The sequence below is a fragment of the Dasypus novemcinctus genome, chromosome 4 (genome assembly GCF_030445035.2).
Source record: "Dasypus novemcinctus isolate mDasNov1 chromosome 4, mDasNov1.1.hap2, whole genome shotgun sequence".
Lineage (NCBI taxonomy): Eukaryota > Metazoa > Chordata > Mammalia > Cingulata > Dasypodidae > Dasypus > Dasypus novemcinctus.
In genome coordinates this window covers 69,053,014-69,069,718 of record NC_080676.1, presented here as the reverse complement: position 1 = coordinate 69,069,718, position 16,705 = coordinate 69,053,014, and the positions used below count along the sequence as shown (strand labels likewise).

The 16,705-nt window shown below is 37.9% G+C and overlaps 1 protein-coding gene across 1 annotated transcript in view; it reads left to right on the top strand.

Moving 5' to 3' along the window:
- Window positions 1-16,705, top strand: part of LOC101410916 (probable cation-transporting ATPase 13A5) — a 304,534-nt gene that overhangs the window by 210,080 nt on the left and 77,749 nt on the right. Inside the window, exon 36 of the mRNA XM_058295542.1 lies at window positions 3,925-4,059. Within this exon, the coding sequence (XP_058151525.1) occupies window positions 3,925-4,059 (135 nt within the window). The remainder of the gene's footprint in view (window positions 1-3,924; window positions 4,060-16,705) is intronic.

Genomic DNA, 16,705 nt, shown 5'->3' with positions numbered 1-16,705 from the left:
TTTTGGTATCAGGGTGGTGTTTCTTCATAGAATGAGTTTGGTAGTGTTTCCTGTTCAGTTTCTTGGAAGAGCTTGAGCAATATTGGTGTTAGGTTGTCTTTGAATGATTGGTAAAATTCACCTGTGAAGCCAGCTGGTCCTGAGCTTTCCATCTTTGGGAGGTTTTTGATGGCTGTTTCAATCTCTTATGTGTGATTGGTTTGTTGAGGGCTTCTATTTTTTTCTAGAGTCAGTGTAGGTGCTTTGGGTGTTTCTAGGAATTTGTCCACCTCCTCTACATTGTCTAGTTTTTTGGCATACAGTTGTTCATAGTATCCTCTTATGATCGCTCTTATTTCTGTGGGGTCAGTGGTACTGTCCCAAACCGCCCCCCACTCTCATTTCTGATTTTATTTATTTGCATCTTCTCTCTTTTTTCTTTGTCAGGCTAGCTAAGGGTTTGTTGGTTTTGTTGATCTCAAAAAAACACAAATTTTAGTTTTTAAAAAATTCTCTATTCTTTTTTTTGGTTTTGATTTCATTTATTTCTGCTCTGGTCTTTACTATTTCTTTCCTTCTGCTTGGTTTGGGATTGCCTTGCTGTTCTTTTGCTAGTTTCTCCAGGCGTTCTGTTAGATATTCAATTTTAGCTCTTTCTACTTTTTAATGTAATCATTGATGGCTTATAATTTCCCCCTCAGCACTACCTTTGCAGTGTCCCATAGGTTGTGATATGTTGTGTTCTCATTTTCATTTGTCTCAAGATATTTGCTCAATTCCCTTGCAAGTTCTTCTTTGATCCACTAATTATTTAAGAGGATGTTGTTTAATCTCTATATATTTATGAATTTTCCCTTTTTCAATACATACTATTTCCCAGTATGGCTTGTAATTTTTTGATGATGTCTTGGCATCTGAATTGTTGGTGAATTTACTCTGATGGCCAATTCTTCTCTCTTGACTACTTCTTTTTTTCATAGCTCTTCTTTGATATTTGGTTCAACTTATACTAAGTCTTTAAAATTGCCTGGTTTAAGTTACCGTAATAGGGCCAGAGACTCACCAGTGGGCCACTTATTCTCTACCAGGGGTTAGGATATAGATAGATCAGATGAGTTTTTGTCCATGCAATTTCCATACCAGCCAGCAGATGGCACTCATCAGCATATCTTTCCACAGAGGTGTTTCTTTCTTGGCTTTCTTGTGTTCCTGTGCTGAATTTTCAGAGTGGATATTCAAAGCAGACTCTGTTGGCCAAATTCATTGAATAAAAGTCCCCTGACTCCCCTTCCCTTTTCCTTTGAAACAGCTGACAGAGAGGAAGGTGCCTGTTCCCCTCTCAGTTGGTTGCAGTGAGCCATGGGTTTTATACCAGCTTAATATCTTGGGAGTGGGGGAGGTGAGGGGAGCTCTTCCTTGCTGCCATAGGGGCTTGGTAACCCACATTTGTTGCTTTGGCTTTTTCATCTCTTTGTCCCTCTCCCTCCTGGGAATTGTGTGGCATTGTCCTCATCTGCTCACCACCAAAGCAGGTCCCTGGGATAGCCTATGGTTCTTTCTCCATTGTTTTTGTGAGAGCATTGAACTCTGCCTGTTAGAGAAATGCCATCTTCTTGCAATATATATATATGCCAGGATTTCTAACTGGTCCCTTTCAATAACCACTTGTTTTAGCTTCAAATCCACTCTAAAATCTCTTCACAGCACGAGTGACAGATACCTGTTTCACAATCTTCTATTTGTTTTGTTTTGTTTTCTAAAGTTTTTGATGGTGGTGGTGGTGGTAGCAATGTTATTATTTCCATGATCTTTTTGATTATTTCTAATATAGCTATTTTTGCCTTTTTCATATTCCTCTATTGTTTCCATTTTCTTGGGAGTGATTTTGCCTGTATTAGTGTTTATTTTTTATAATATTTTCTTTGTGTGCTTTAAAGTTTATTTTCTGTTGTGAACTCACTTTAAGTGGGATATTTTTCTCTCCCTTTTATTCTTTTTCCCTGTGCTCACTCTGCCTCTTTGACAATTGTGTTTGTCTTAACTGGTCCCCACGGGGTTCCCCAGTTCACAGCTGCACCATGAACTCTATTGTCTCCCACTCCTACCCTTGGTTGTTCAGCCACTGGTTAGGACATTGCTCAGCCTCTTTCTTGGGGTAGAGAAGTCCAAGGTCACCCCTGTTTTGCACAGTAAGCCTGGTTTCTGTCCCCTGCTATCGAGTCTCCTATCTCCATTCCCCCTAGATTGAACTCTTAACTGCCACTGTCTAGTCTTTATCTGGACTTATCTGGACATAAGCACCAAGCTTATGGTGTTTGTCCCCACTCAATACTGCATGTTTCTAGTCTATTTCTAATCCATGAAGATGGTCACTTTGTTTTTGAGCATGAACATATATTTTTAATGTTAAAAAATTTCTAATTTACCATTGTTTGGTGTATGGAGTGGAACAGAGGCCTTGCTGCTTTTTAAACTCTTACTGAAGTATATTTTCAAGTTGCTAGAGATTCACCTAGTTATCAATTTGATCCATTTGTAATGATGTGCTGTTGTTTTCTGGCACCTATTTGATAGGCCTTTAGTAGGAAAAAGAACAAGGAAAACTATTCCATTCTTAACTGGTTTAAAAATAACCTTGAATAAGGAAGCTAAATAAATTTGGCTGGTGTTGTTATATAAGAAGTATTTAACCAATTTTCCAGTGGGTTTATATAAATTCAAAATCATATTATCATTAGCGTATAATCTACAATTAGAGGATTTTATGCCAAGCAAACAAAAGAGCTATAATTTGTTAATAAAGCCTGTTGGAGTGAAATAAGAAAAACATTAAGGAAGAAAAGCTTTTTTAATGTACAAAATAGATCCAGGAGTTTAAGAAACACTTAAGATGCAGTCTATTAGCTTATTAACCAGATGTCAGTTCATTTTTAGGACTAAAGTTGAATTTCATTTAATACATAAGGAAATTATAGAGAGTAGAGCTAATAAAGGAAAGACACTAGTTTTAGGCAATATTTCATATTATTCATAATTATAAAGGGTACTTTCTCAAGAAAAGAATCAGTACTTTGCTCAAACAGATGCTTTAATTCATGCTATGCACGTATAATATAATAATATTAACCATTCTCTAGTTCCCTCAGGTTTGCCTTCTCTGCTATAATTTTTTTCCTGCTATTATTATTAATATTGGAGTCAGTGGGACTAAAATGGGGGAAATTGAGGGAATAAAAAGAGTTGAAGATATTTTCAAGAGACTGAAAAAAAAAAAAGAAAAAAGGGCATGTTTGGATAACCAGCCTAGGGACAGGAGGTACATCCTACCCCATGATTTTCAATGCAGCCTTGGGTAAGACATTGCTCTTCAGTTTCTCTTCTTGCTCAAGGGAAGGGTCATGCTGCTGTAGCTGACTCTCAAGAGGATCTTGTTAAGACTTGTGACAGAAAGAATATTTTATATTTAAATGACCTGGATGAAAGTGTAATCTTTAATTTTCATTGCACATCCTGACTAAATCTGTAGCATGTGCTTACATGCTAAATGAAGTCTATCATAACACTGCTCAAAATTGAAGTTGGCTTCATAAAGAGACTGAATCATGTTTTGCCTCCATTCTGGGTAAATCCATTTTGAAAGGTAAATTGTTGGATTTTTGTTTTGGGTAAAATGTTTTTGAAAACTCAAAATATGTAAAAATGATCAGTCTGTGGGCATGGCTCTGAGAGCGTATAATAATTTTGCTTCCACAGTATCTCATTCTCTGGGCTTGACCTTGTCTCCACCCAAATTAATGGAGTTCTGAGTGAAATTCTTAAATATTAGAGTTATTGTGTATTGTAAAAAAACGGTTAAGCATAACTGACATTCTATAAAGAATGACATCATCTTGACTGCTACTACGATCCATGCAAGTGAACTAAATACTATTTTTGTACCTGCAGGTTTTAAATCCATTCTATGTGTTCCAAGCCTTTACCCTAACTCTGTGGCTGAGTCAAGGTTACATAGAATACTCTGTGGCCATCATCATACTGTCTGTTTTATCCATTGTCATAAGCGTGTATGATTTGCGACAGGTAAGAGCTGAAATTACAGTTGGATTCTACTTAGCTTCTGGCTATAAAAGAAGCAAAACTTTTGTAATTTTCACTGACAGCAAGGAGATGCTTTGTCAGAGTTAAGTCATATATCAAAGCAAAAAGCAAGGGTTTACAAATATAAGATACCAGCCATAGTTAGTTCATAGTTTGTAACAAGTGTTTCCCAACAAGGCAAGGCGTTGGTGGTGGGGCGATGTATGGGAGCTCTGTACAATGATATGCGTGTTTGTTTTTTAAGATCACAACTTTTATTATATATTTACTATTTATGCATGTGCATGTACATATGATATACTACATTAAAAGTTTATATAAAAAAACAAGGGTTTACTAAATGTGGGATCTCAGGGGGAGGGCTTGAGGAATACCAGATAGATTTTAATGTCTTTGAAATTCTGATTATTGACTAAAGTTTGCAATGAATATAGTGTTTGAAAGGAATGTGAGGTTGTGTCTGGGTATGGTGGGAAAGAATGCTGTGATGGATTAATGATGCCAGCTACAGTTTTAGGAGCATGGAAGGGCAAAATTTTGTTCATGTGCATTTGTCTTTTAATTGAACTATGTCAGTGAGGCATGATCCAGGCCAGATCTCCTCCCTCTTGCTGGGTCATATATAAAACACACAGAAACCCAGCTTGGACTAAACTAAACAACTCATATAAGAAAATTCAGGGATGTTTTCACTCTGGCAATGCTTGATCTGGGTATTCAAACAAGCACTAGGAATCTGTTCATCTTTATCTTAATACTACCTCACTGTAGTGTTACTCAAAGTATGGTCTATGGACTGGTACTGGTCTGCAAACTGTTTGTTGTCTGTCTGCAATGAAATAAGCACTACAGGACTTGAAAGTAAGCATTTAGAAATGTTTATAGCAATTTGTCATAGTCACAACATCCAACATGTGACCATTTTTCTAGACATTTTGGTTTGAGAACCAATGTTTCATTGTGTGGCCTTCATGGCCAGGCAGTGTCTCTCCTATATTGGCAAAGATGCTATAGCAGTCTCAGCTACACAATCTTTTCAGTGCCAATGGTCTAAGGTGAAGAGAGAGATTCTCTTTACCAGTGTCCATAACAATACAGTGTCCATATCAATAGCCTCCAAATGACCCTGGCTTTTCTGGTAGGAGGAAGAAGCTGGCAAAGTCCATGTGCCCTCATTTGTTTCCAAAACTTTGAACTCTTTTTTAAAAATTTGTTTTTATTTTTTACATGATTTCAGACTTACATAAAAGTTTCAAGAATAGTACAAAAAATTCCTGGATGCTATTCACCAAGATTGCCCCAATGTAAACATTTTACTACACTGAATTTATTCTTTTTCTCTTCTGCTCTCCATTCCTTTCCTCTTCTCCCTCATTCCCTCTTTCTCACCTGTGGTACATAAAAAATGGAATCTAACATTGAAAACAATATTATCATCTAATTCCAGACTATGTTTTTTTAATTTAAAGACTTATTTTTATTTCAATGTTACAAGTTACTCAGTTAATACAAGATAATAGCTACAATAACAATAAACCTGATTTAGTCAGTGTTTTCCCTCCTGCCTTATTTTTGTTCATTCCTCAATCTTGATGGATTTGGGACAGTGTCTGCTCTGACTGCTTCAGGCTGAGATGGGACAAAGATATGGGACAGAAGAATGGAACTGCTTTGTTTGCAGTAGAAGATACTCCTTTTTGTCATAGGTAGTTTGATGGCTAGATGGAGGCCCTCAGAGAAGCTCACAAAATATTAAACTTCCCTTCTTGGAAAGTCCTGCTACTTTCTCAGATAAGATGGCCAAGGGCTCTGGAATACATAAGCTTTGCCTAATAAAAGAAAACAGGCTAATCCTCCATACCCTCAATCTTCATGCCTGCACTTATGAATATGTAATAAGGAAACTAAGTCTAATTATAATTAATGTCTAAGAGTTACTACCTGTGACAGTTTGAATTTTGTGAATCCTAGAAAAGATTGACCTAATCCATTCCTATGTGGGGAGGGGGGAGGGACATTGATTGCATTAAATTCAGGTAAGGGATCTTTTGATCAGATCACTTGGTTAGATCAATTTAGGGCTTTTACTTGGACTATGTCAGTGAGGCATGATCCAGGCCAGATCTCCTCCCTCTTGCTGGGTCATATGTAAAACACACAGAAAGAGAGACTCACAGAAAAAGGAGCGCTGCCATTTGAGAGGACTCCAGGTTCACCTACTGCCACAGTAAACAGAGAAGCCCTGAGAGACTCAAGGAGAAGAGGGCCAGAGAGAGATGCCTGAGCACCCATAACTGAGCTGGAAGAGAAAGTAGACAGACATCAGCAGGCATGCCATCTTGCCTTACCGTGTGGCAGGACTACAGGATTTTCTAGCAGCTGACCTTTGGTGAGAAAGCATCTCTGATAATGCCTTGATTTGGACATTTTCACAGCTTTGGAACTGTAAGCTTTTACCCCAAGTAAATCCCCTCTGGTAAAGCCAACCCATTTCTGGTATTTTTGCCTAGGCGGGCTCTGGCAAAGACATCTCCTGAAAACCTCCTGGTTATTCAAATGTGGCCTCTTCCTAAGCCAAACTGCACTACCTTCACCCTGACATGGGACATGACTCCGAGGAATGAGCCTCCCTGGCACTGAGGGATTATTATCAAGCATGAATCAGTAATGCATTTGGAGAAAAATCTTGATCAAAAGGGGGAAATATTAAATAAAATAGTTTACATGGCTAAGAGATTTCAAAATGAGTTGGAAGGTCATTCTGGAAGCTACTCTTATACAGTTCTCAGCCAGATTTCATAAATTGTCACAATAAACAAAGCCACAAACAAAAGTGTCCTGAGAGCTCTGAGACAGCTGGACACCACAGGCAAGCCAAGCGGTCTCTTGAAATCAATACCCCCTCAGTGGACCCTATGTGGGAATATATGAAAAGGTATTTCCCTATTATAACATAGTTATATTCATTTATAAATCTCTAATCATGATTCTTCCACCTCTTATTTGAGCCTATAATTTTCAATGTACCTCTTAAATATATTTCTCAGTCTTAAAGCGTTTGGATTGTTCCTATGCTGGTTGAGCCCTGAAACCCAGCAGATATGTGGCCAACTCCTCCTCTCCAGTTCTTTGGGCTTGCCCTTGACACTAACAAAACGGTGAGGATGGGCCAGCCTCATCCTTTGAGCTCTTTTAACTCAGTACTTTGACCCATGTTCCTTCATGTTGCAAGAAACTGTTTTCTCTTGTACCTAAAGTTTTCCCAATTCTGGCCTCCAATTTAGTTTTTTGCTAGATCTTCCATCTGTTTTTCATGCAAGCACAGTCTTGTTCAGAGCATGATTTTTCAGTGCGTCACAATTCCCTTTTCTCCTGAAGCCCCTCTTTTAAGCAGTTCTGCTAATCCCTAAACTCATTTGTAATACAAACCCTTCTTATTGGTTGTAGTTCAGCTCATAGTTCAAAATCTTTCCCTCTCTCTTACCATCCTTGTTCATTTTATGCCCATTTAAAATCGTCCTTTTCTTATGTCTTATAAATATATAATGACACATTTTGAAATAGAATTTACCTGAATACCATTTATAATTTCTCAGCTACCCTAAGTCTCAGTATCCCACATCTTTCTAGAAAATGCTCTGCCACTTTGCTTAGATTCTTTAGATCAAATTTTGAGAAAACTCCAGGAAGATGTCTCATTGTGTTAATTGTGTATTTTTGGAAACTTGACCAGTGGAATTAGCTTTTTGGACACTGAGAGTGATGGTTCTAAGTCAGTCTGTCAACTCTGTTGAAATGTTGAAACCATTTAGTCTCAAATCTCATCCTTCATCTAGAGAAGAAGAAACAAAGATACAGGGAGATTGTTCAAGGTTGTAAAGTAGATTCGTAACAGATTCAGGGCTCCTCATAAAATGTATCCTGTGCAATGAATTCTTCCTTAGCATAAGGCCTATTTCCAAGGTACCACTGTGGTTGGGGATGAAAATCAAACATAAATGTGAGGGGACAGATGAGATCTGCTAGTGTCGCTCTCTCAGTCAATGAAAACTGTGAAGTTGTTGACAGAGGAGAGTCCGGGCACATGTTGGTAAAGCAGACACCTAACTGAGAGAGAACTTACATGGCTGCTCTCTTTCTGTCATTCAATAAATATTAGTTCTAATATTGCCTTTTTGTCTGGTTTTATGTACTGAAAATTTTGAGTTTTAAAGTATTTGTATTTGAAGAGAAATGAAAGAAAACACGCTATGTATTTAGAGTTAGACAGCAGGACCTAAAATGAAGTTTAAATGATTACACTTACTCTGGGCTAAAGAGTGAGGATCAGAAGGGCTCTGTTTTCATTTTTGCTTTTTTTTTTTTTTATGAGTGTTGGAATGTATACTTTAAATCATTAAAATAGTAGCCAATAACTTTCTTTTGAAGGTAGCAAATCATTTTGGTCAGAGGGAAGAGAGACATCAGGACAATAAAGTTTCTGACACATTCTGCCCAGTCAAGAAAGGAAATGGATAAAGTGTCCAAACTTTTACCTTTATCATTTGAAAAAGGTGGGTGACGTGAAGCCCCCAAATGGAATTTCTACATTCCGGTTTTTGAAACATCTTTGTTTTAATAGAATATCTAATTTAAACATTTAATTCCCATGCTTGCCTTTCAATATGGACCCTATATGATATCTTAAGTGACAGTAGGAAAACTGAGAACAAAAGACTTAGATTTAAAATATTTAGTTTTTAAGTTCCTTTATGCCACTTTCTGGCTATTTTCCCTCAGGCAATTCACCTTTAAGAAATTTGTTCTAAAAATTAGACATTATAATTTATATAATTATTAATATAATATTTAAAATGTTTTGGGAACATGGAGGAAAAACCTATGGCTGTTAATATATTAACATGACGTAATATGAACACTTATCCCTGTTCCCAGCAGTATTGAAATGGTTCCACAATATTCCATAGAGTAGATGTCTCAAAATTTACTCAACTATATTTATATTAACATTGCTTCCAGATAATCAGCATAGCATGGTAGTTAATTAAAAATGTGAATTTTGAATTGGACTGAAAATTCATTTAATAAATGTTTATGGAATATGTACTGTGTCCAAGGCACATTGCTAGTCACTGAAAATACTTGCAAGCCATTCACATGCTATCTGGCTTAAGTTAAACACCAGAGAATACATTCTTTCTCCACCTGTGCTTCAGTCTATTGAAAAGACATCTATCACACAATCACCCTAATATATAATTACAAATCATGTAAGTGTTCTGAGGAGAAATACAGAACTCTATGAGAACCTTTGAGAAGACCTTATCTAGTCAAGGTTCAAAGGTTCAAATCTTCCCTCACCATTCCTGATTGGGCTACTTGATGCTGTAATAATCAGCTTCCTCATCTGTAATATATATCCATGTATATGTGTGTGTGTACATGTGTGTATACAATATTAAAGTTGAAAGGATTGAATGAAACAGTGAATTTGAAGTGTTTAAGTAACTGGCACATAGTAGAGTAGCCACTCACCAAATGTTAGTTCGAATCATTGCTGTTGCTATTTTGATTATTATTTCTGGGGTGGAAAGAGTGGGTGGTGGAAAGATGGCTGGGGATTCAGAGTCCTAGACCTTGAGTAAGGAATAGCATGGGAACAGCCCTGGACAAGACTCCAACCCACTCCTGTCTCACCTTCTGACTCTGCAGAATCACTTCTCCCTGGGCCATTCTTTTCTCAGCTATAAATGGAGAGGGTTGAACTCTGGCTTTCTATGTCCTGCCTTTTTAGGATTCTGTCATTTTGCCTTGGTCACTAATAAGGAATGAAAAAGAGTCCTAGAAAATGTTTAACAACAACAGCAACAAAAAAACAACTAAGAAGAAACTGGCCACCAGAAATCTGGGAGCATGTTTTGCATACTGAAGTTCATTTCCATAGGACCCAATTAGGCATTGGATTAACCAGCTAGGTAAACTACTCAGTTAGGAGGGGTACAAATAACAGAAACCTATTTAAACTATCTTAATCTTGAAAGTGATATGCATTACATATATATGCACCAGCAGCCTATAAAAACCAAGGACATAAAGTACAGAGGAAATTTACCAGGGGTTGGACCCAGGAACTCAGGTTACTCCCTCTACTTCCCATTGCCTGCCAGATCTGGAATGTAAGAGATACATTTTGGGGTGAGTGTTCCATCCCCACTCCTCTGAAAACTGGTGCACCCAGAGTTGTAACCACTTGCAGCTAAATGTGTTCCATACGGCTTGCTGCCCTGCATTGGCACAGCTAGTTGGTGCAGGGGGCACCTCAGCTAATGGAAACCAATCCATCAACTGGGTGATGAACATGTCTGGAATTCTCGAATAAGGACTTGAAGATGCTGATCATACTCTGCTAATCACATGATCTGAGAGATGATGTATAGCTAAGACCAGGTGGCTACCCTGGATTTCTGTGCTTCGACAAACAAAAAACTTCTGCAGAGAAAGAGAGCAAAAGAATGAACTAAGTATAAAACAAGCACAGGTGAGCAATATACTATGCTCCAGAACTAGAGGGATTAACCTATTCCTAATAACAGCATTTTCCTATTCCTGCTTAGAGTCCTCAGGTGACCTGGCTGCACTTCCCACCTTAGTTTTCTTAAGACATTCCTGAATCCTCATAAATTCTCATCTTCTGCTTAGGTCAGCTTGACAAGTTTCTGTAGCTTGCAATCAAATGAGTCCAAGTAAATGTTGTCTTACTGCTTAAAATGCTGTGTTCCTTTGAATGTTTACACCATTTTCCCCTGACTTAAATACTGTATTTTTTCCTACACATTTCCCATTGGTATATTTTATGACAAATTTCAGTCTTTCTCTCAGTATTCCTTTACAAAGTCTAATTCTTTTCTTTTTTTCCAAAGATTTATTGAAACAGAAAAGTTGGTCAGATAATTGCTGGGGAAAAAAGCAGTTTAATGGTATTCAGAAATACTTTTTAAAATTTTTTAAAAATTTATTTATTTAAGTATATCACTCATAAACATACATAATAAGAATATAATAATAGTTGTGAACTTACAATACAAATATAATAACATCTATAGGAGTCTCATAACTCACCCTACCACCAATAACTTGCATTGTTGCTAAACCTTTTTAACTAATGATTAAAGAGCATTGTCAAAATATTACTACTAACCAAATTATTTTTTGCCCAACCAATCCTATTATTATCTTTATATCATTTATATATGAACATACATAAACAATTAAATGTATAGTAAATGTTGTGAACTTACAAAGCAAACATACATAACATCATACAGGGGTCCCATACATCAACCCTCCACCAACACCTTGCATTGTCATGAGACGTTTGTTACAAATTATGAAAAAATATTGTCAAAATCTAACTACTAATCATAGTCCTTATATTACATTTGGTGTGTTTTTCCCCCAACCAACCCTATTATTATTTTTTAAGTATGTTTTTTTATGACAGAAGTTGTAAACTTATAAAACAATCATGCACATGTGTAGAATTCCCAAACAACACCCCTCTATCAGCACACCACACTGTGGTGGAACATTTGCTACAGATAAGATAATGTAACCTGATTGTTACCATGTCCATAGTGTACATTTGGCACTCGTTATCAATACAGTACATCTTTGGTATGGATGCAAGAATATTATATTATTACTGCTAACTACGGGTCATAGGTCACTCCAGCTGTATTTTTCCCATGCTTCTCCACATTTCCACCACCCTGCAGTAGTGATGCACATTTGCTCTAGCTCAAAGAACACTCTTGCATCTGTACCGTCAACCACAATTCTCATCCACCTCCTGGTTTACTGTGCTATTCAGTTTCTAGATTATTCTTTAGCATTCTGTCAATTGGCATTTACATCCTTAGACTACCATTTTCAGCCACATTCCCATTTAGAAACTAGCTGTTATTCAGTATGTGTTACCATCCACTCTATACATTTCCACACTTTTACAGTAAAGCTAATTAAAACTTTGACATACATTAAACATTAGTAGTCCATCTCAGTCCTCCTCTTATCTCCTTTAAGAATCCACCACCTACCACCAGGTCTTGAAGATATTTTCCTACAGTTTCTTCTAGAGGTTTTATGGTTCTTGCTTTTATTTTTAGGTTTTTGATCCATTTTCAGTTAATTTTTGAATAAAATGTGAGAAAGGGGTCCTCTTTCCTTCTTTTGGCTATGGATATCCAGTTCTTTCAGCACCATTTGTTGAATGGACTGTTCTGACCAAGATGTGTGAGTTTGACAGGCTCGTCAAAAATCACTTGACCATACATGTGAGGGTCTGTTTCTGAGCCATCAATTTGATTCCACTGGTCTGTGTATCTGTCTTTATGCCAGTACCATGCCATTTTTACCACTATAGCTTGATAGTATGATTTAAAGTCTGGAGATAAGGCTTTACTTTTCCTTTTTATGATGTTTCTTGTTATTCAGGACCCTTACTCTTCCAAATAAATCTGATGATCATGTTTTCAATTTTTTTCTTTTAATGCTGGTGGAATTTTTGTCAGGATTGCATTGAAGCTGTATATCAATTTGAGTAGAATTGACATCTTAATGATATTTAGTCTTCCAATCCATGAGCATGGAATGTGCTTCCAGTTATTTAGGTCTTTTTAAATTCCTTTTAACATCAAATTGCAGTTTTCTGAATACAAGTGCTTTGCATCGTTGGATAAATTTATTCATGACTGGTTGAGTTTTACTGTCATATTTTATTTTCACCACTCTTTTTGTTACTTTTATTGATATAATCTTCATTTCTAGACTCTCTTCCAGGCCCCTCTCTCCTCTCTTTTCTTTTCAGGATCTAGCACATCCTTTAGTATTTCCTGAAAATCTCCTCTCTTGCTTAGAATTTCTCTCAGTTTCTGTATATCTGTGCGTATTCTAATCTCACCCTCATTTTTGAAAGACAGTCTTGCTAGATATAAGATTCTTGGCTGGAAGTTTTTCTCTTATAGTATCTTAAATATATGAGACCACTGTCTTCTTGCCTCCATGGTTTCTGGTGAGAAATCAGCACTTAATCTTATTGGGTATCCCTTATATGTTATGCATTGCTTTTCTCTTGTTGCTCTCAGAATTCTCTCTTTGTTTTTGGCATTTGACATTCTGATGAGTATGAGACTCCAAGTTGGTCTATTCAGATTTTTTCAGATGGGAGTACATTGTGCTTCTTGCACATGGATATCTATGTCCTTAAATAGGGTTGGGAAATTTTCTACCATTATTTCTTCAAATATCCCTTCTGCCCCTTTTCCCGTCTCTTCTCCTTTTGGGACACCCATGACATGTATGTTTGCATGCCTTTTGCTGTCATTTAGTTTACTGAAATCTCGTTCAATTTTTCCATTCTTTTCTTCATCTGTTCTTTTGCATGTTCACTTTCAGAGGCCATTTCTTCAAGCTCACCAATCCTTTCTACTGCCTCTTCAAATCTGCTATTACATGATTCCAATGTTTTTAAAATTTCCTTTATTATGCCTATCATTCCATAAGATCTGCCTTTTTTCTATGTATGCTTTCAAATTCTTCTTTGTGCCTATCCAGTGTCTTCTTAATATCCTTAATCTCTTTAGCCATCTCATTGAACTTATTAAAGAGATTTGTTTGAACATCTATGATTAGTTGTCTCAATTCCTTTATGTCATTTAGAGGCTTATCTTGTTCCTCCAACTGGGCCATAGCTTCCTGTTCCCAGTGTGGATTGTAATTTTTTGTTGGTATCTTGGCATCTGGATTACTAGAGTATTTATCCTGGGTGCAGTTTTTCTCTTTAGTTTAGGACTTCTTGCCCTTTCTCTCTTCCTGGTTGTGCAGTAGGAGCCAAGAATCTAATTGGTGCTATAAACTGTTGAGGCTCAAGCTGCCGTCATTGTGCCAGGACCAATGAACCTTCTACCAACTTTTTCTTTTTCCCAGGGTAGGGACAGAGGTACAGTTGTGTGGAATAATCCAAGTTGTGCAGGCCTAGACTGTAGTTGCCTAGAGAGACTGATGAAGCGTCCTGCTCCTTTCTCTCCTGCCTGGGGCAGGGATAGAGCTTCAGGTATGGGCAGCAATCTATGCAGTGGTGGTCCAAGATGACTGCAGTTGCCCCCGTAGACTTCAGATTTTCAGTCTGTGCCAGCCAAAGTTACCTGCAGTTATCTGGATAAGCTGGTGCAGGGCCCAACAGCCTCCTTCCTGCCAGAGTCAGGGCTGAAGCCTGGTCTAAGGCTGCAGGCTGATCAGGGTGAAAGAAACTGGTTCCTAATGTCACTGTGATATTCATCAGGCCTGCTTCCCCTCATGATGGGGGCAGAGTCAAAATGGCTGCTACAGGCCTCTTTCCAACTTGGACAGATTCACACCCCAGCTGTTCCCAGGGTTATATCTTAGCCAGCCAAGTCTATCAACCATTAGACAAAATCAACAGGCAACCATCTCTTCCTCCCCTGTTTTTGGGCAATGGATCTCCAATTCCAGCCACAGAATAGTTCCTGGGGCAGCTCATGCCGCCAGAGTAGGATAATCACCAGTCTCCACAGCTTAGCTGGTAATTTCCCACAGAGGCTAGCATAGGTTCCGCAGCTTCCTTCATGCTGGAGATGGCACTGGGGCCTAGGCTAGAGCTGCAATCTGATCTGGATTGAAAGAAGCCGGTTCCCACCAGCACTGGGATTTTCAGTCCACCCCGCTTCCCCTTGTGCCAGGCGTGGAGTTAAAATGGAGGCTGCTGGCCTCTTTCTGACTTGGACAGACATAAATTTTAGCTGTTCTCAGGATTATACTTTAGCCCGCTGAATTTTATTCATTAGTAGCTGAAATTGGTGTCCAACTGTCTCTTCCTCCCCCATTTTTGGTAAGTGGAACTTCCAATTCCAGCCACAGAATAGCTCCAGGGGCAGCTTGCACTAGAGTAGGATAATCACCAGCCTCTGCGGCTAGGCCTGTAATTTCCCAGAGGGACTGGAATAGGTCCCCACAGCTTCTTCCCTGCTGAAGGTGGTGCTGGGGCCTAGGCTAGAGCTGCAATCTGATCTGGATGGAAAGAAGCTGGTCTCTATCAGCACTGTGATTTTCATTCTGCCCTGCTTCCCCTCTTGCCAGTAGCAGTATTCAGATGGCGGCTGCTAGCTTCTTTCTGACTTGGACATGCTCAAACTTTAGCTGTTCTTAGGATTATACTTTAGCCCACTGAATTTACTCATCAGTAGCTTAAGTTGGTGCCCAACTGTCTCGTCCTCCCCCATTTTTGGAAAGTGAAGCTTTCAATTCCAGCCATGGAACAGCTCCAGAGGCAGCTTGTGCCTCCAGTGGAGGATGGGCACTGGCCTCCGTGGCATGGAGCGCTCTACTTACAAATTTTCTCTGCATATGGGCAGTTTCTTCCTTCCATTCCTTCAAGGATGTTGCAGGATGCTCTTCTGGCCTCCTGGAACCCCCAAACAGGTGCTTCAGCTAGCTCCAGAGAGCTCTGGGTGTTTGCTAACTACCCTGTTACAGGAGGTGACTCTAGGAGCTCCTTACTCTGCCACCATCTTGCTGGTCGTCTCAGAAATACTTTTGAAAAAGTACCCTAGCACAAGCCTTCTTTGTAAAGTAGATTATGTTGTAAACTTTTTTCTAAACCCTCTAGGAGTACAGGTTCTTAAGAGCTCATGCCTATCCCAAATCTATCTTGTGCTTCTGAAAAACTGCAGAAAGTCACTTGAAAGCTTTTTCTATTCTATTTCTTTATTTGGAACTCAGGTGTACCTTTCTTTAAGGAAACTCAAAAGAAATATCATAGAAATACCATAGAAATTCCTGTGTGAGAACCAGGAGAAGGAGTGCAGAAACAATAGTTTAATTCTATACTGTAAAGAGCATATTTTCAGTGAGAATTACTTGAGATGCTTATTTTAAAATGCAGATTCCTGAGCCATTGGTCTATTAAATCAGAATATCCAGGGTAATAAGAGGAATCTGCAAGTTTTAAGAGCTCTATAACAGTTGACTGTTACGCATTCTAAAGGCTTAAGTGCTACTGTTAGAGGGGAATCCACAAAAGGATAAATTCAAACACCAAAATCCCAAATATTATTATTTATTTATTCATGTTGTCACCAGCTGAACATATTTTTTTTTTGCTCTTATTGCTCTATTAGATGCACATACATATACAAGTTTATGTGGAGATTTATGTTTTCATCAATTTGTTTTACTCAGGTAGGATGTTACTATAAACAATAAGGAACTTGCATTATTCACGTTGCAATACATATAATAGCCATACCTCAAGTAAATAAATAAATAAATCATTCTAAATCATGTTTAAAAACAATGGTATGATATCCATGGTGTATCTTAATTTATTCATCCATTCTTTTATTAATATTTATGGTCATTAAGGGGATTTTATTCCCAATTTTTGCTACCACAATTTTGTCTTAAACATAATCATAATTACTTACAGTATAGATGTGTCTTACATATTAATGTTTGCATTTTTCTTTAGGGTACCAGCCCAAAGTCAGGTTGCTGAATCAAAGGATAGGTACATTTTGAATATTCATAGATACTGTTTTATATTTTCTCCAAA